Source organism: Enhydra lutris, unplaced genomic scaffold (genome assembly GCF_002288905.1).
Source record: "Enhydra lutris kenyoni isolate GAN:26980312 unplaced genomic scaffold, ASM228890v2 scaffoldscaffold90, whole genome shotgun sequence".
In the NCBI taxonomy this organism is placed as follows: domain Eukaryota; kingdom Metazoa; phylum Chordata; class Mammalia; order Carnivora; family Mustelidae; genus Enhydra; species Enhydra lutris.
Genome location: NW_019154174.1, coordinates 43,978 through 63,155, shown reverse-complemented (window position 1 = coordinate 63,155; position 19,178 = coordinate 43,978). Strand labels below are relative to the sequence as shown.

The 19,178-nt window shown below is 46.8% G+C and overlaps 1 protein-coding gene across 7 annotated transcripts in view; it reads left to right on the top strand.

Annotated features, from left to right (window-relative positions):
• LOC111162174 (trinucleotide repeat containing 6A) overlaps positions 1-19,178 on the top strand; it is a 162,689-nt gene extending 143,511 nt beyond the window's left edge. For 2 of the 7 annotated variants that reach the window (XM_022526379.1, XM_022526381.1), the window contains 7 exons: positions 10,108-10,266; positions 11,463-11,603; positions 13,109-13,216; positions 14,575-14,796; positions 17,017-17,087; positions 17,838-17,977; positions 18,427-19,158. In XM_022526379.1, the coding sequence (XP_022382087.1) occupies positions 10,108-10,266; positions 11,463-11,603; positions 13,109-13,216; positions 14,575-14,796; positions 17,017-17,087; positions 17,838-17,977; positions 18,427-18,802 (1,217 nt within the window). In that variant the 3' untranslated portion in view covers positions 18,803-19,158. The other 5 variants (XM_022526380.1, XM_022526382.1, XR_002641563.1 and 2 more) reach the window with 5 other exon arrangements.

Here is a 19,178-nt window from a genome sequence, read left to right as displayed (position 1 = left end):
ATCTTATTTAAATTATCAATTCATCTAGCAGATGTTAATGGAGTAACTTCTGCTTTCCAAGGACTGTGCTAGGCCACTTGGAGTACATAGATACTTATGGACATGGATGTACACAGTTGAGCATATGTAAGCCAGGAAAAATACCCTGAAGGAACTCATTGTTTGGTCACAAAAATAAGCATGTGAACAACTTTAGTACGCTGTGATAGGTGCTATAAATGTGAATCCATATGATGGTAAAAGTAGTATGATAATGTGAAGTCCATTGGAAGATTGAGTCAGGAATGAGGAACTGTGGGTGTAGTGGGTGTGGAAGGGCTTCACAGAGAGACTGCTGAGCCGAGTCTTTGGTGATATCAAATAGTATCTATGAAATGAAGACTACTGGCCTTGGGTTAGTTAATATTAATCATACCACCTGCTAAAGTAAAGGAAACAAGAACATTCCTTTACCATGCAAAGGAGTAAAGAAAGAATACCAAAGAGTATATAGCATTTGAAAAGCAAAAACAGGACAGCCTGGTAGGTTCTGTTGTGTGGACCTGTCACAGAGGTGAAGGGGCAGAGAAGAAGGAGGAGGAAGGCAAAGCCAGAATAGTAGGTATGGAGCAAATCACAGACAACTTTATGCCATCAATCATTTAGAACTTGAAAGTGGTGGCTATCCAAAGCACAGAAGACTCAAAGCAGTGTGAGACAGAAAGCAGTGGACACGGAGGGGATGCATGAGAAAGAGCCTTAGAATTAAGGATAGGAGGGCTGGGTAAGTAGCCTAACTCCTTGGGCAAACATGTGATCATCCATGACGTACCTGCGTAGTCACTCCGTTGAGCGCTTTGTGGGACCGTGAACTCTTGCTGGGCGGGAGTGTGGGAGCACAGGAGTATAGGTAATGGTGGCAGAAATGCAGGAATCAGAGCAGGCATGGTGGGACAGATTCTGAGTTGATTTTAGGCTTGTCAAGTGTAGTATTTTGGGTAGTGCACAACATGGAAAAGCCCAGTAAGATATTAGGAATAGAGACCAGCAATTGGAAGAAAAATCTGAGCTAGAATAATGTTTGGTATTCATCACAGTGTAGGTCATGGACGTGGATAAGGTTGCCTCAGAGGAACAGAGCCTAGAAAAGAATAAGGACAGCATCCTGGAGCCGCTAATGGTGAAAGGAGTGTCTGGAGGGGTCAGATGTGGAGAGCCAAGAAAATGCTTCTACCATGTGTTTTTCTGTCTTTTGGGGTTAAAATGGATATTTCCATGTCTGCCTCGCTTATCTGAGCCTCAGTTTCTTTGTAAAAATGACCTGCCTCTTTCCTTCGTTGCACTGCTGTGGCAGGTGTACCGTCCCTTGTATGTTCTCCAGTGTTTGGCGTCCTGGCAGATATAGTGTGTCCTGTACAAGGGGTCCTCAGGCAGCATAGGTTTTGAAGTCAGATAACACTTGGGATTCCATCCTAGTTCCTAAACTCCTCAAGTCATGGTGTTTGCATCTGCAAAAGGAAATGATAACCTCCCAGAATTGGTGAGAGGACTGAATAAGGTAACGGCCATTCAGTTTCCCCTTATTGCCTGGCACCTGGTGTGCAGGCTTTGGGTGGCAGGGGCTTCCTGTAAGCAGCCTCTTGTCCTACTTGCTTTTTATCGGCTTCATTTAATAAAGTAATTTTGTATTTATACTTTGTCCTCTTTTTTTTTTTAAGAATTCATTTGTTTGTTATAGAGAGCACAAGCAGGGGGAGCAGCAGGCAGAGGGAGAAGCAGACTCTCCCACCTGAGCGAGGAGCCCGATGTGGGCCTCGATCCCGGGAACCTCAGCTTAACCAACTGAGTCACCCAGGTGTCCCTACTTTGTCTTCTTTTTAAACTTAATTTTGATCTTTTTTTCACTGCATTTTGTTGCATATACTGTTTCCTTTTGCACAAATCTGTAGTGTGAGCAGTAAATTGTTAAGTGTTTTAGTAATTAGCTTAAGCAGTAAATACCTCTGTTCTTATATAGCAACCCAATGAATCTATTCTAGGAATGTTCTTTTCAGAATAAGAAAGAAGATGTCAGTACTTTTTCTTTACTTCAATCTATATCCCTATCATTCCCCCCCCCACTATTCTTCATTTACTTAATTTGACTCTTGAAACTTAGTCATTCTTTCTCTTCATTTTTTAAAAATTATTTTTCTGGGACACCTGGGTGATTCAGTCAGTCAGTCCAACTTCAATTTTTGGCTCAGGTCATGATCTCTGGGTCATGAGATGGAGCCCCCAACATGTCAGGCTCCGTGCTCAGCAAGGAGTCTGCTTGAGATTCTCTCTCCCACTATGCCTCCCTCTGCTTGTGCTGGCTTGTTCACTTGTTTTTAAAAATTGAAAAATTAGGGCACCTGGGGCACCTGGGTGGCTCAGTGGGTTAAGACCTCTGCTTTCGGCTCGGTCGTGATCCCAGGGTCCTGCGATCGAGCCCCACATCGGGCTCTCTGCTCCGCAGGGAGCCTGCTTTCTCCTCTCTCTCTCTGCCTGCCTCTCTGTCTACTTGTGATCTCTGTCAAATAAATAAATAAAATCTTAAAAAAAAAAAAATTAGGGCACCTGGGTGGCTCAGTCAGTTAAGTATCTGCCTTCAGCTCAGGTCATGACCCTATGATCCTGGATCGAGCCCCACGTCAGACTCCCTGCTCAGCAGGGAACCTGGTTCTCCCTCTCCTTCCACCTGCCACTCCCCCTCCTTGTGTGTGTGCATGCATTCTCTCTCTGTCAAATAAATAAAATCTTTAGAAATATTTTAAAATTATTTTTGTATTAATAATACAAATTACTTAATATTTACCTGTTCTCCCACCCCAGGAATGTTCTTGTTTCCTTTACTTTAGCAGGTGGTATGATTAATATTAACTAACCCAAGGCCAGTAGTCTTCATTTCATAGATACTATTTGATATCACCAGACTTCTATTTTATCCCCTTAAAATCAAGAATGTTTGATAAAGATGTATAATGTTTGGTTGCTTTTATTCTTTCTTTATGACTATATTGTTTTCTTCTTTGTAAAAATGATTTCAGAAATAGCCCTTGACCTGGTTGTGGTTTTGGTCTTCTGCTCCAGAAAGAAAGTGTGATATCAGTATGTAAGAGCCTTCTAAATTTCAAGTCTTAGAATGTTGGCTTTTTTAGGGGTACCTGGGTGGTTCAGTCAGTTAATGTCCAACTCTTGATTTCAGCTCTGGTCATGGTCTCAGGGTTGTGAGACCAAGCCCTGCATCAGGCTCTGTGCTGGGTATGGAGTCTGCTCTGCCCACTTGCGCTTGCTCGCTCACTCTCTCCAAAAAAAAAAAAAAAAAAAAATTGTTTTTTTTTTTTTTTTTTAAAATTTTTAATTTTTTTAAAAAAAATGCTCTTTTTTTTTTTTTTTTTTTAAATTTACTATTTATTTATTTATTTATTTGACAGCGATCACCAGTAGGCAGAGAGGCAGGCAGAGACAGAGAGGGGGAAACAGGCTCCCCGCCCAGCAGAGAACCTGACTCGGGGCTTGATCCCAGGACCCTGGGATCATGACCTGAGTCGAAGGTAGAGGCTTTAACCCACTGAGCCACCCAGGCGCCCCAGAAAGTGCTTTTTTTTTTATAATGATACTTGCTCATACCCTCACTTCCTCCCAGAACTGCTCCTTCTTGACCAGTAACAACTCCTCCTCTTAGCATCTCTCTGTCCTGGCAGAGATGTAGAATCTTCTTCTCAGGTGTGGTTGTTTTATTTGTTGGCTTTGTTTTCCCTTTTCCTTATATTAAAAAGAGAGAGAAATGTTGATTATCCTGTCTCTTATACTTTGGCATAGTTTTTCTTACAAAAGTAAAATTCCTATCTACCTGTATTCAGGAGCGCTCCCAAATCTGCCAGCCCACAGCTGATGTTTTGTTAGACCCTCACTGTGTTGAAAGTCATCTTTCAGCATCACCAACATCTCTGTAAACATGCAGGAACTTTCATGTACAGATTCAGACATCTGGCATCTCTTTGGAAATGCAGAGGTCTGGCAGCACCAAGCTCGGAAACAGTAAGCACCAGAGTGGGGTGGCTGCTGCCCACGTACTTGAGGCTCATTGCCCCTCCCTGTTTGTCTTCTCTGCTCAACTCAGTGATGACATCATTTGCCATTTGCCTTTGCGCTTAGCTGGGGAGTGTGGTTGGTTTTGTTTCATTTCTCTTCTTGCTCCCCTTACACCTGTCCCTTCCCTTCCATTGGTGGAGAGAGATTTTCCTATAGTCCCTAACCAGAGAAATGTTTGCCTGTAGTCATGCTTCTGTTTGGGGAAGGACCATGGGATTTTTGCCTGTAGCCAGCCTTCTTTGCTTCTTTATAAACACCAGTGGCCTTTTTGGCATTTGTGTTTCCCTGTTGTAGAAAAGAGGGGCTATTGTCCTCTAGCAGTAGAGCAGCCTGTAGAGGTCATTGTCAGGAGGGAAAATGAGATATACTAGTATTCAGACTCACATCAGACATAAGCTGAGCCCAGGGAGGGAAGAGACCTGTGGGGAAGGCCTTGGGCTGGCCTTGACCACTTGCAGCACAGTCTTAGGTGGGTTCTCTTTTTATCACCATTTAGGGAAGCTTAGAAAGCTAGTAAGTTCATTGTGGAGCAGAAAAGAAAGGGCAGATGCCCTTTCAGAGGTCTCCAAGACCACTTTCAAGTTCAGTGATTTGCCAGAGGAATTGACAGAACTCAGAAAAGCTGTAGTACTTCTGATTATGATTTTTTACAGCAAAAGAATCAGATGAAAATCAGCAGAGTAAAAAGGCACACAGGGCATAGTCCAGGAGAAGTTTCCTATTGTCCTCTCCCAGTGGAGTTTCACGGACCTAATTTCTCCAGAAACAAATGTTGTGAAACCTCGTACAAAGTATTGCCAACCAGAGAAGCTCCCCCAAGCCTTGGTGTCCAGGGTTTTTACTGGGGGTCAGTCACGTAAGCATCAGGCACCTGCATGACTCAGTCTCCAAGCCCCCACAGCTCTCTCAGAAGTCAGACGAGGACGCAGTATGACCCAGGCCTCAGGCAGACACAAACAGGTGATGACTGGAAGTCATGTTGCCCTAAACAATCTGGCCTGGCTGAGGCCCGGGGTCTGCAAAGGTACTCTTACCTGCAGGATATTCTGTGGACTTGGGAGGAGCCCAGGAGTGGTTGAGGGCCAGGCCTGAAGCGCTTTACAGTATGTATGCCAGGCCTACTGTGCTAACCCTTTACTGCACCCCCTCCAGAGTAAGAAAAGCCAGCTTTGTTAAGGGAAGTAGGGTGGAATGGAGACAAGGACATCTGACCAGGAAACTGCATCACAGAAGGGTTGGACTAAGTTATTTGCTATGCTTTTTGGTCCTAAGATCCTTTGGCTAGAAGGTTGTTTATAAAATCTTGTTCCTTTGTCAGCCAAGCACCCAGCACAGTGTTCTGGGGCAGGGGGGATGCATATGTAGAAGAATATTTCAGTCTTAGGGTAGAGGGCAGTAGGGAACGGATTCCAGAAGGCCTGTGATCTCTCTTAAGCTTCGATATGAAAGATAACAGGAGTTAATCAAGCAGAGGTGATGGGAGTGGCCCCCAGGGGTGGTGTGGAGGCCTTATAGATGATTAAAGAGTTTGATTGTTAGCACCCGTGTCCTGGAGGGCTCACTATTGCAGAGAATTGAGCCGGGAAATGGTGAGATGTGTGTTTGGGGATTATCACTCTGACTACAGTGTGGCCACCTGGGGAGTGGAGGTAGCGGGGCAGATCAGCTAGGGAACTTCCAGAGCTTAGCCAGACAGGAGATGACTGTAGCCTGACCCAGTGTCACTATGCTCTGCCATCAAGAGCTGTGCCATCATTTTGCAGTGTATACAAATTTCGAATCATTATGCTGTACACTTGAAACTATTACAGTGTTCTATATTAACTATATCTCAATAAAATTTTTTTGAAGACAAGATTAAACAAGTTATAAAGACACCCACTAAATCAAAAATAGAAGCTCTCCACATTTTCAGAGAAGATAAAAACAGATACCACGTTTTCAGAGAGTTTAAAGAATCTGCAAAGAAATTGAAGGCATCATATAAATAATGAAAAACTGAGACCAAATATATATCAAATTGATAAATATAAATGGGTCAAACTAATTCGCATTGACTCATAAAGCAGAATCCAACTCTTTGCTGTGTACAAGGGACCCAAAACAAAATAATTCAGAAATCTTTGCAGTTGTGCAAAAAAACCAAACAAACCAAAAAAACAGCTGTAGGGAAGCAGAATTGATAGGACATAGCGATTTAAAATAATGGACTTTTTTGTGACATTCGTTCCTTTCTGTTGGATTTTATATTGAAACTTTATTTGACTAAACTTGGCTTAAAGGTCAGCTTGCTGGTTTGTGAACCTTGGACTGATGATTATCAGATATTGAAGGTGAAATTGTCATGTGGTAGAAAGAACATTGACCCTAAATCAAACAGACCTGAATTCTAAGTTGAATTTGCCACTCGGTGGCATATCACATTTGGAATTTTTCTTAAGAATGGGAATGGTAGGGGGGTGCCTGGGTGATTCAGTGGGTTAGGCCTCTGCCTTCAGCTTGTTACTGAGGAGAAAAATGCAGAGAAAAAAAGCTTTAAGAAAATGCAGTAATTAGGGGCACTTGGGTGACTCAGTGGGTTAAACCTTTTCCTTTGGCTCAGGTCATGGTCTCAGGGTCCTGGGATTGAGCCCTGCATTGGACTCTCTGCTCGGTGGGGAGCCTGCTTCCCCTTCTTTCTCTGCCTGCCTCTCTGCCTACTTGTGATCTCTCTCTGTCAAGTAAATAAAATCTTTTTTTTTAAAAAGGGAATGGTAGGGACGCCCCGGTGGTTCAGTTGGTTGGGCATCTGCCTTCGGCTCAGGTTGTGACCTCAGCATCTTGGGATTGATCCCAGCATTGGGCTTTCTGCTCAGTGGGGAGTCCGCTTCTCCCTCTCCCAATCCCCCTACTTGTGCGCACTCTCTCTCTGACAAATAAAATCTTTAAAAAAAAAAAAAATAAAAAATAAGTGGGAATGGTAGTTGACTCAGGTGACAGAATGCAAAATAAATACAGACCCTGGATTTGAGAGCGAGCTTTGCTGCTTATTAGCTACGTACGGTCAAGTAACAAACCTTTCTGGTTGTTATATTCCCTAAATGGGAATATAAAATGGTACCTCCTATGATGTTTTGAGAATGAATGAGGCAACACCTGTGAAGCACTGGTGCACTAGGATGGGGTAAGACACTAAGTGGCCCGTGGTTGGGGACTTCATTGTTGGCTCCCCACATGCCTGCCTCTAAGACAACAGTAGGTCTCCAGTGTGAATCCGGCCTGCTCGCGTCCCACTACACCTGCCCCCTGGACATCCATACCTTCCATTTTCCACACCTTCTCCCATGCAGCGGTTAGTAGAATATAATTGGACTCTAGCTGCCTCTCTGTCAAGCCTATTTTCCTTTTTAATAAAATGAAGTTTTAATAAGTAGATATGAATTTTCTGTAATGAAAGGGGGGAGTACTTTTATCAGCTCAGGTTCTTGCAGAAAAATTAATCATTTAAAATGTGGCGTCTGTGCTTGTTTACTGTATTACATGCAACTGCTACTTTACTCATACCCCTGCTGAGCTCCCAAGTGATTTTCTTATTTATTTTTTTAAAGATCTTATTTATTTGACAGAGATCACAAGTAGGCAGAGAGGCAGGCAGGGGTGGGGGGAAGCAGGCTCCCTGCCAAGCAGAGAGTGGGATGTGGGGTTCGTTCCCAGGACCCTGAGACCATGACCTGAGCGGAAGGAAAAGGTTTAACCCAGTGAGCCACCCAGGCACCCCTCCCAAGTGATTTTAATTCACTTTACAAAAAAGACGCACAGTTTACTCAGATAAAAGCAACTAGATAAGGAAGCCAGAGAAGAGAAGGGCTGGAATTGCTGGAATAACGAGGCCTCGTCAGGAATAGGTCAGTGCCCAGCAGTGATGGTGCCATGAGGTCCCGTCAGGCCAGCTCTGCCCCCTCAGTAACCAGTACAGAAGCTTGGGTGTTGTGGGTGCTACCAGGCAAAACTTTGTCATGGAGTAAACAAGACTAAAGCAACATTCAAGGCTCTGCTATATTTTTGAAGAAGCTCATAACATCGGTGATCAGGGCTTTTTCCTCATACCTGCTCCAAAGCTGGCATAAGTGGGTGGGTGTTTGGTTTTCCACTTTACCCTCACTCCCCCCATTGGGTTATTAAAGCTGGAAGCTTGAGAGAGATTCTCCCTCTCTAAATTTATTGAGATAATTTACATGTAATACAATTCTCTTTATAAAGTATACCATTTGTTGGCTTTTAGTATACTCTGAGTCGTGGAAGTCGGACGTTTCCCCCTGTCCCAGAAGAGCCCCTGAGGGGTTGCTCCTCGCACCTTCTGGACTTCCCTTCCCTCCCAGACATGCATAAAAACGAGTCCGTTTTCTGTGGATTTGCCTCACTGGACCGCTCACATCAGTGGAAGCATATATTATCCGGTCCTGCGGGACTGGCTTTGTGGTGGGGCATAATGTTTTCAAGGTTCATCTTTGTTGAAACATACATTAGCATTCATTCTGTTTTACAGTGGTGTTGGCTGATGCCACGTTTGAGTTATCCATCCACCACGTGCTGCGTATTTGGGTGTAAGAGATGTCCTTGATTTCTTCCTTTCTAGGATTTCCACATCCATCCATCCGTGACTAGTGCCCCTTGTCCCGCCAAAATGCACAGTTGTGTGTCCGTAGCATCTCGCCGCCTCGGCAGCTGCCCCTCTGTCTCTGCCCCCGTGGCTTCTGTTCTCTATGCAACAGCAGCAGGGACCACAGATGAATGAGGTTGTCTCACTTCTCTCCTTACAGCCCTGGCTGTGTCCTGCAAAGCTCTGTATGAGGGTGTTGCAAAATCTGATGCCTTCAGGGAATAGGTAGGGTGTAGGCCAGTCCGGGGTGGCAGGGCCTGGGGCCACTGGAGCAGGCACACCTCAGGACCTTCCAGTTCCAGACATTTTAGACAAAACCTACAGGGTCATCCCTGCCCCTCAAGGTCAGGCTCCACTCCTGCATGTTATTCACTCTCCTGCTGACTGTTTTTCAGACAAAACAGTCTTTCGGTTCCTCACGCATGCCAAGCTGCTGTTCTCCTCGGGTCTTTGTGCACACTGTGCCCACTGCCCGGCATCTCCTCCCTGGACCCTTTCTTCACGCCAGCGCGACCCTCCCTGCCACCCATGTTCCCCTTTCTGTTCTCTGCGCACTCCCGGGTTTGTGGGGAAGGCCTGCCCCTTCATCTGCCCGCTTCCCTGGGCCCAGCAGGTCCACTGAGAGAGGGATGTGTTTGCTGCGTGTGTTAAGCATTAGTCATTTAAGATGTGTTCAAAAATGAGTGTAGGGAATAAATCGCCAAAGACAAATGATCATTTCTAAGTGAGAGTAAGTTGCCTTTTTGTGGGATTTCACACTCATTTGTATAACAGGTATCTTTACTGATGCTGTGTATAATCACAAGGGGGTGTGTATAGGTAGAAATGTAAACATCCTGATCAAAAGCGTATTTGTTCTCATTACATGGAGTGGTCATAGCAGTTTCCTGGATTCTTGGATTCCCCTCTCTGCCACTTAGAACATTCTCCACCATAAATCTTTCTTTACTGGAGCTGTGTTTCTTCCCTCTGGTGCACCTCATTCACCAGCAACACACATCTCCCTGACAAGGAGTCCATTGAGCTTGTTCTCGGTTTAGGGCAAAGTACAAGTGTTCTAATGACTTGGAAATAAGTTTGTACCCATACTCTGGTCACTTACTGATGATTATGTTCCTTATTATCCTCCTTGAAATAAAATTGACTATGATAATGTTCAGATCTCGGGACATAAGAGAGTTAAAAGTGATTGACATCTGGAAGAGAGTTCAGGGCTTGCTTTCCTCCTGGACTTTTCACACAGTCTACAGAACGCACTTTGGAACCCACAAAGCTCATACAGGGTGTTCTTATGATATTTGAGAAGCTACAAGAAATAAATTCTCTAGTGCCTTTTGCCTCACATTCTCTTATCATTTTTCTCTCTTTAGGTGCTATTTCAAGTGGTTTCAGGCTGGAAGAGTCTCCATTTGTTCCCTATGACTTTATGAACAGCAGTACTTCTCCAGCCAGCCCTCCGGGTTCAATAGGAGATGGCTGGCCACGTGCCAAATCGCCTAACGGCTCTAGCAGTGTTAACTGGCCACCAGGTAAAGTGCAGACTGAGGCTCTGCCTCCCTCACGGTGTCATTCCTGCTCAGTACTCTAGTGATGTAGGCCAGTTCGGGTGGATCAGCCCGCGCTCTGCTAGGGCTGGGAAGGAACAGAGGAGCCAGTCTGGCCTGTTACCAGTGCCTTTATGCTCCAGGCAGTGAAGGGGGAGGGAGTCCCACCGGCCGGCGTGATGAGTAAGGTAAAAAAAAAAACATTCAGGGCTCCTCTTCATCTACACAGTCTTTCGGTTCTTTCGGTTAGGGGACTAACTTGATGGTGTTTCATTTGGGCTGAGACATTACCGGTAATGGACTTAACAGCCTTCTTTTCTGTTTGCATTGCTATGGCTTGTGATTTAATAAAGCACTTTACAGTGTTACCATTTAGGTGTGCCTGGTTGGCCCAGCTGGTAGAGCATGTGACTCTTGGTCTAGGGGTTGTGAGTTCGAGCCTCATATTGGGTGTAGATATTCCTTAAAAATAATTTTCTTTTAAGATTTTATTTATTTGAGAGAGCATGTGAGAGAGATTATGAGCAAGGGAAAGGATAGAGGGAGAAAGAGAAGCAGACTCCTTGCTGAGCAGAGAGCCCAGTGCAGGACTTGATCCCAAGACCCTGAGCTCATGACCTGAGCCGAAGGCAGATCCTCAACCAACTGAGCCACCCAGGTGCCCCAAAACTAAAATCTTAAAAAAAATAAGGGTGGCTAGGTGGCTAAGTCGGTTGCTCATCTGGCTTCGGTTCAGATCGTGATCCTGGATCCTGGGATCGAGTGCCACACTGGGCTCCCTGCTTAGTGGGGAGTCTGCTTCTCCCTCTCTCCTTGCTTCTCAACCCTGCCACGCTTGTGCGCACATGGTCTCTCTGTGTCAAATAAATAAGTAAAATCTTTTATTTTAATTATTTTTTATTTTTAAAATAAAAAAATAAATAAATTTTAAAAGTGTTCCTATTTAAAAATATATGAACCCTGAGAAATGATTTTATTTGCAAAAATACACAAGTCATTCTTAAATAGCAGCTTATGTTACACTAACCGTAGTACTAAATCAGCCTCATAGAGTACTAGTATTAACTGGAAAATATTTGAGAATTGCACAGGCTTTAGGAATACAAGTTTTGGATATTTAATAATGGATCTTTAAGTGATGGAAGATTAAGCCCAAACTAATTTTATGTGTTTGTTTCCAGAATTTCGCCCTGGTGAACCATGGAAAGGTTATCCAAACATTGACCCTGAAACTGACCCTTACGTCACTCCTGGCAGTGTCATAAACAATCTTTCAATTAATACTGTGCGGGAAGTTGACCACCTCAGGGACAGGAACAGTGGTACGTAGGCGGGTACAAGTCAGAATTTCTGAAAGACGCTGGATGACGTGATTTAAGAATGGTTCACAGAGGATGAGAAACTTTTAGCCCATCACAGCACCTGACATCCAAGGGAGTCATGAAAATAAAAAGTGAATTCTCAATTTTCCCATAGGTGATTCTTTGCCACTTTAAAAATGACGAGGATTTATTGTCACTTGATATGGTTTACACATATATTCACTTAACACAAAGTACCAACAAATACTTGCTTTCCAGGAATTGTAGTAGCAACTGAGAGGTTGTTACCTACTTTATAACAAGTTTCAGTGTTGTGATTATTAAGAAGTGGGCATTTCTTATAAAAGATGTTATCATTCATTTATACACCCTTGTTCTTAAAGGACTTCCGTGTGAAGAACCAATTTAGCTTTCTTTGTCTCTCTAAAAGTGAAAAATTAAGACCATTTGAAGGGTCCCTCCACTTCGGATGCACTTTTTAATGGGTTATCAAATACAGTCATCCTACCATCTACCGTATAGTTTTCCCTCACCCCAGTCCTTTAAAGTATTCTCTGCATGCACCTGAAGGAAGGTGAAGGGAGTGAAAGAAAATACTTTGTTTCCGTTCAAAACCTACATCTTCCTGTTCCTCTAGACAATTTATAACAAGATACGAACAGCATTTTACATTAAATGTGTGATTTTGTTAACAGGTGTTTGCCATATCACAATGGCAAGGAAAGAATCCTCCTCATTCGAAAATGGCTGAATTTAACAGACCACTGTGTAGAAGTAGTTAAAGTACCCACAGCTTTCGCAGCAGAACGGCGGGGACAGAGCCAAGGGTAGAGTCTCACAGCCTTGTGTGTAGTTAGTGGAAGAATCTTGCGGCTTGCAGAGACGGACTTCTTGTTGTGGAAGATTGTTGGTCAGGAGAGGAGTTTAGATTGGTGTTAGAAGACGTGAACCGTTGAAGGTTTTGAGTGGAAGTCTTGCCATTGAGGGTAGATGGTCTGACAGTGACCCGCAGAAGGGATGGAGTGGGAGGCCAGGTTGGAGCTATTACAGACCCGGATGACAGTCCAGCCTGCAGCGGGGCGAGTGATCGAGGGGGATTCAAAAATGGGACAGTCTGGTTTGGGAGGCTGCTGTGGGGCGTGATGGAGGGTGAGGACCTGCCGGTACTAGGATGCCCCGGCGGGAGAGGGTGGTCTGGTGAGCAGTCCCTGGCTTTGGGGCAGGAGGAACTAGCCCTCCTTCTGGAGCCTGGACAGGGACATGGAGCCAGTGTCGTCTTGGAGTGTCAGGCAGAGGAGGGAAGCTACTCCCTACCTCCCTGAGCTACAGTCAGAACGATGAGCAGGGAGGAAGGTGCAGTTGTGGGCACTGTGCCTGAACCCCAGCATCTGTTGCTTTCTTGGGGCCTACGGTTGGATTGCAACCTCACGGGAAGTTCCTGCTTATTCTTCATGTGCCATGCCCCTTGCTCTGGGGATCACTAATTGGGCTCTTCCCCCACATAGGGTCATCCTCATCCTTGAACACCACGCTGCCTTCAACTAGTGCCTGGTCATCCATTCGTGCCTCCAACTACAACGTTCCCCTCAGCAGTACAGCACAAAGCACTTCAGGTGGGCCTTGTCCCGGGCTTGTTGAGGCCCTGTCAGAGGAATGGGGTACTCAGCACCTGGGGCGGGGGCTGTTGTGGGGAACCCTCTTCTCTCTATTTGAAGTATTCTTAGTCCGGAGGTAGGAGAATATATTTCTGAGCCTGGGAAAATACTTGTAACACCATTTGTCCCTTTTTAAAATTGGCTAGACCCAGCAGTCTTTTCTAAAACAATCTCCTTTCACTGAGCCCCTCTCACTCTCTTGTCTGAGAACCAGCCCATTAAATGCAGTTTAATTTGAAGCAGTTCTCAAATGAGGCAGATTTATTTTTGTAATGTCCTATCTTTTGCAGTCTGATACTTCTGTAAAGTGTAGGAAACCTGACCTTAGAATTGCTAGAAAAGCAATCACGTACTTGGGAGCTCTGGCCATGTCCGACTGCTGTCTGCCTACAACAACACTGAGTTTTCGGTACTTGTTCTGTCGGAGACCAGTGAGAGCTTGTGTGGTGACCAGGCTTCCCACCACTTTGAGTCTCACTCACTTAAGGGAGGTGCACTTTATGAATCAAGTAGAAACATAATGGACAGTGACAGAAGTTATAAAATTTTCCATCCACTTCTGCCCCCTCATGGTTTTGTGGGATTATTTTGAACGAGTTTACCATGTGCCTGATCCCTGCACACCCCCATTGCCATGAGGCAGGACACATCAGGAAGTGAGCTTTCTTCTTCTTGTTCTTCTTCTCTTTTCTTTTCTTTTTTTTAAAAAAAACCCAGACAGGCCTGGATTTAAATCCTGGCTGTGCACGGGACCCATAGGCAAGTAGGTAGGATGTGTGTCAGGATTAGAGCTAGTATGCACCGAGTGCCCAGCAGCCTGGCGCTCGGCACAGAGAGACGCCTGGTGAACGTCTGCTGTGAGGACTCCCTGAGTTAGGGGTACTTTTGTGGTCCTTTTTCCCATATGTAAACCAGAGAGTTCTAAGATCTATTTAATGACCTATGTGACGATCTCGAGTGACTCGGTCATGGTCCTAAAGGTAAGGAGTTCCCAGGTGCTGTTTCAGAGCAGTTGAAAGCAGTGTATTTTGTTTTGTTCTGATTTCCATTGCGGTATAGTTTGGTACACTGGGCTAGGAATTTCATGAGTCTTAAAATTTTTAATAACAAATGGTTTGAGTGTTTTGAGTCAAGGGGACAGTTTCCTTTTGGCTTTTGTGGGGCTTTTTGGGGGCAGTTTTGAGTTGGGGATTTTTAATAGGGTTTCTTTTTGGTTGATTTGCTTTTTGTGGGAGAATGGGTGCTGTCATTAAATTTTCTCTTTTCTAAAAGTATTATCCCCCCCCCACCCACTGTGTTTTTTCCCCTGTGAGTAGCCAGAAATAGTGATTCCAAATTGACATGGTCTCCTGGTTCAGTTACAAACACCTCTCTGGCTCATGAGCTGTGGAAGGTCCCTTTACCACCTAAAAACATCACTGCTCCGTCCCGCCCACCTCCGGGACTGACTGGTCAGAAGCCACCCTTGTCTACATGGGATAACTCTCCCCTTCGTGTAGGTGGAGGATGGGGAAATTCTGACGCCAGGTACACCCCAGGTAAGACAAACATGATGCTTGTGATGGTTTCTTGGGGTTCCTTTGCTGAACAGGAATAAGTACGCACAGTGAGTCTAACAGATGTATGTGCATTACCCAGTATAAAGTAGGATTTGACCTTAGACGTGCGACTCTAAATTTCTAAATTGTGAATCTTACATTTACTTGGAATTAAACCTGGTTTACTTAAGAACATGTGGCCAAAGCCACACAGTCAGTGGTCAGGTTAATGTAATGGATATCCTGTCTCTTTCGAAGTTTCCTGGAGCCTGAGAACATCTGCTCACTTCCTGCTCGTGGCAGCAGTGTGCTGCCTGGAGGGGCTGGGGAAGGTGGGAGCAGCCCAGCTGGGCCTGTTGGGTGGCAGCTTGGCCTGTATCCTTAGGGTGATCTCCCGTGTATTGTTTCAGCAGGGAAGTACAAGAGTGGACGGGGGTACTGGTAGTTAACATTGCGGGGCCGGCATTCCCAGGAAAACTGCCCTCCCCCCGCGTTGTGTCCTTTCCCTCCCTGCTCTTCCTGCATGGGACTCTCACTGGCTTAGGACTGGCGTTGTGTCCTTGCCCTGACACACACACAGATTAAACTAGCTGTCTGCCAGTTCTACCAGTAAATATGGTCTCAGTCTTCATTCTCCTCAGTCTCAGAACTGTAGCTGACTTTCTCATCTCTAGCCTGAAAATAGTAAAACTTCACGGCAGTGTCCAGTCTTTAGGCAGGCGATCAGCTGAAAGAAAGCTTAGCAGTGTTTCCTTTGGGGGAAAGGTTTAAGGGAGGGGGAGTGATTTTAATTCCATGAAAGGATCCAAGCTACTAGACATACACGAATGTAGTAGGTGTCCTGTGTGAGTGGTTCTTCCCGGGCCGAGGGCGCATCTGGTGCCAGCCACGTGGCCGGTAGCAGCACAGTGACGGGAGAGGGTCTGGTGCCCAGGGGTCCCACGCGCAGGTGGCTGATGGAACCCAGTAAGGGTCAGCCAGGCCAAGCAGAGAGGATACGTATGGCAAGGCGAGCCGCCCAGGAAAGCACGAGCGCTCCTTGCTAGAGACAGGGATGAGTGAGCCAGTGCAGGGAGAGACCAGGAGGCAGCGTCACAGAGCCGTTTTCCTCAGGCACGCCGCCGTGTTGGTGAGGTACCTCGGGCGCTCACAGGAATGACTGGATCTTCAAGTGCTGCTGGGAGCGCGGGCGCCCTGGGGCTGAGCAGGAAGGCCAGTCTTGGAGCTCCCTGGGAGCCAGACAGACACAGGAACGTCCGGGTGATTGCAAGCCGGCTCTTCCTGATTGAAGTCCAGTGGGGACACAGCGTTACAGTGGTTTCAGACAGACGACCCAGTGATGCAGCGAGTCTCCACGTGACTCTGCTTGCCACCAGTGTACCTACCGTCTGTCCCCACGTACTGTTCAGTACCATTGACTGTATTCCCGACGCTGAACCTTTCCCTCCTCCTGTCTTATTCATTCCCTAACTGGAAGCCTGTACCTCCCTCTCCCCTTCCCATTTTGCCCACGCCCTACCCTTGCCCGGGCAACCATCAGTTCTTTCACTGTGTTTATAGGTCTGAGCTGGCTTTGTTCATTTGTTTTGTTTTTTTTTTAAATTCCACGGACAAGTAAAATTGTACAGTATTTGCCTTTCTCTGTCTGACGTATTTCATTAGCATACAATACCTTCTGGGTCCATCCATGTTCTACGTGGCAAGATCTCATCCGTTTTGTGGCCGAGTAGTACTCCATTATATATATATGCCACGTTTTCCTTATCCGTTTATCTGTCAGTGGACACTGATGGCAAGCTTTTAAATACCTCATGCATGCAGAGTTATCAGACCATACCTTAGATCATCACAGAGGCCTTTCCTCATAGGTGCCATTTTGAGATAGTTTTAGCTTTATAAATGAAAAGATGGAAAAGGAATATGGCCTTTTACGGCCCCCTTGCCTGCCGCGTGACGAGCTGGCCACTGTCTGAGCTCACTCTTCCCAGAGGCAGAGCCACCTGCCCTAGAAAGTCATGCCTGCTCAGAGCTGGCGTGAGGGCAGTCGGAGCCGCGGGTGAGATGACTCCCAGTAGAGGTGCAGGCAGTGGGGAGGGCAGGGGAGGGCGCCAGGGACCCGCGTGTTCCTCCTGCGCAGCTGTCACTTGACTGAGATGTGTTTGTCCGAATGTCCTTTGTGCCTTAGCTGAGGAAAACTGACTTGTCCTTCTTTGTCCTTAGGTTCCAGCTGGGGTGAGAGCAGCTCAGGGAGAATAACAAATTGGCTTGTTCTAAAGAACCTTACACCTCAGGTAAGAGCACCAGGTGTCCTGGCCTATAGGCATGTGCCGGGAGACACGGGAACAGAGGGCTCCAGTCTGGTTTGAGAGAAGGTTCGACCTAGGCCTCCCACGTGCTACTGAGTAGACGTCAAGGCGGGACCAAGGAAGTAAGAGCGGATGATCTTTGGATGCCTCAGGCGGGCTGTGGTCTGACCCAGTTTGTTTACAGTATGAAACGTGCTCGGAGGCGACCAAAAAAGACGCCTCGCTCTCACGGCAGAGGCACTGATGGGCTAGGACTGTCTGGGCTAGGAGTAGGCCTGCGCTCCCCTGCAGGTGGCCCTTGTGCTGCAGTCCGGAAGCCCTGGTCTGCCTCGGAGGTGAGAACATCTCCTTAGGCCCCGGACCACCCCTCCTCTGGAGGCTGGATGTTAAGAGCCCACCCCCTCCTCTCCCAGGGAGCAGTGCCTTGATGAATCCTGTCCTCAGGGCAGGGAAGAGAGAAGACATGAAGCCACAGCAGGGCATGGCTAACTAAGGAAGTGGGGATCTGGGGAATGTCCCGGAGTCTAGAGGCCACAGAGGTATGGCTCTGGGAGCAGTGGAGGTGGGGAGGGGGGCACTGGGCCCCGTCACAGCAGTGAGGCCCAGTGAAGAGTGGCAGCAGGAGTGAAGAACCTCGGGCAGGAAAGAGCAGCAGAGTCCCAGCCTGGGACGACCTCCCTGATGGTCTGCGTGGCGGCGCATCTAATCGGCGGCTCCCCACGCTCTGTTTCCTAGATCGATGGCTCAACTCTGCGTACTCTGTGCATGCAGCATGGCCCACTGATAACATTCCACCTGAACCTCCCACATGGAAATGCTTTGGTCCGTTACAGTTCAAAAGAAGAGGTAGTGAAGGCACAAAAGTCTCTGCACATGTAAGTTGGACATCTGGTGCGTGCCACCTGGAAAATGCCCTCATGATTGGAAGGGTTTGGGTTCCCTTGTGTGTGGAAGCACAGCCGATGGCACTGTGTGTCATCTCCGGGCCGGCGCGTGGAGTCCTGCGGTAAGAGTGCTTCGTGAGGTGGCGGCCTCGCTCTGTCTTGGGTTCCAAGGTCAGTCCTCCTAGGGGGAAGCACTGCCCCTCAAAATGGCCCTAGAAAATCTCTTAGATCACCTGTAGGAGACAAAAAGCCATGATCCATCTGGATACCACAACCCTACGTGGGGGGCAGGTGTTGCTCTGGGCCCCAGAGAGCCCTGGGCCACGTGTGCCGCTGCGGCCCCCTTGGCTTTCACGCAGAGGCAGGGTGCGCCCCTCAATTCGAATCAGACCCTTAAGACACCCCGAGTCTTCACTGCGTCCCGTGTCTCTTCCCTCCAGGTGTGTATTGGGGAACACTACTATTCTTGCTGAGTTTGCCAGTGAAGAGGAGATCAGCCGTTTCTTTGCACAAAGTCAGTCTCTGACCCCTTCTCCTGGCTGGCAGTCTCTCGGGTCCAGCCAGAGCCGGCTGGGCTCCCTCGACTGTTCCCACTCGTTCTCCAGCCGGACCGATCTCAATCACTGGAATGGTGCTGGGCTGTCGGGAACTAACTGTGGAGACCTTCACGGCACTTCACTCTGGGGGACCCCACATTATTCCACAAGCCTGTGGGGTCCTCCCAGCAGCAGCGACCCCCGGGGAATTAGCAGCCCATCCCCCATTAATGCTTTTCTTTCTGTTGACCACCTGGGTGGGGGTGGAGAGTCCATGTAATGTGTAGATGTAGACTCACGAACTGTGACCTCAAGAAGCGAAAGAAAGGAGCACTAAGTTGGGCTCGCCGCCTGCAGCCAGGGGCCACCTGTGGGAACAGCTCTTCTCTGCACATTTTCCACTTTGTTTTCCCTGAAACATATCAGTTTGAATACTTGAATCATGCAGGCCAATATTATAATGTGAAAAGGTATCTATCTATTTACACTCCCAAATAGCGCCATACATGCTAAACCGTGTAGAATGAGCTCACTCGTGTATATTCATCATGTTTAGCCTTTGGGTTCTTTTCTTTTTTCCGCCCTGCCCCTTCCCTCCTTTCCTTCCCTGTTTCTCTCCCCATCCTTTACCTGCTGTTTCCCCCTTTTTTTTTTTT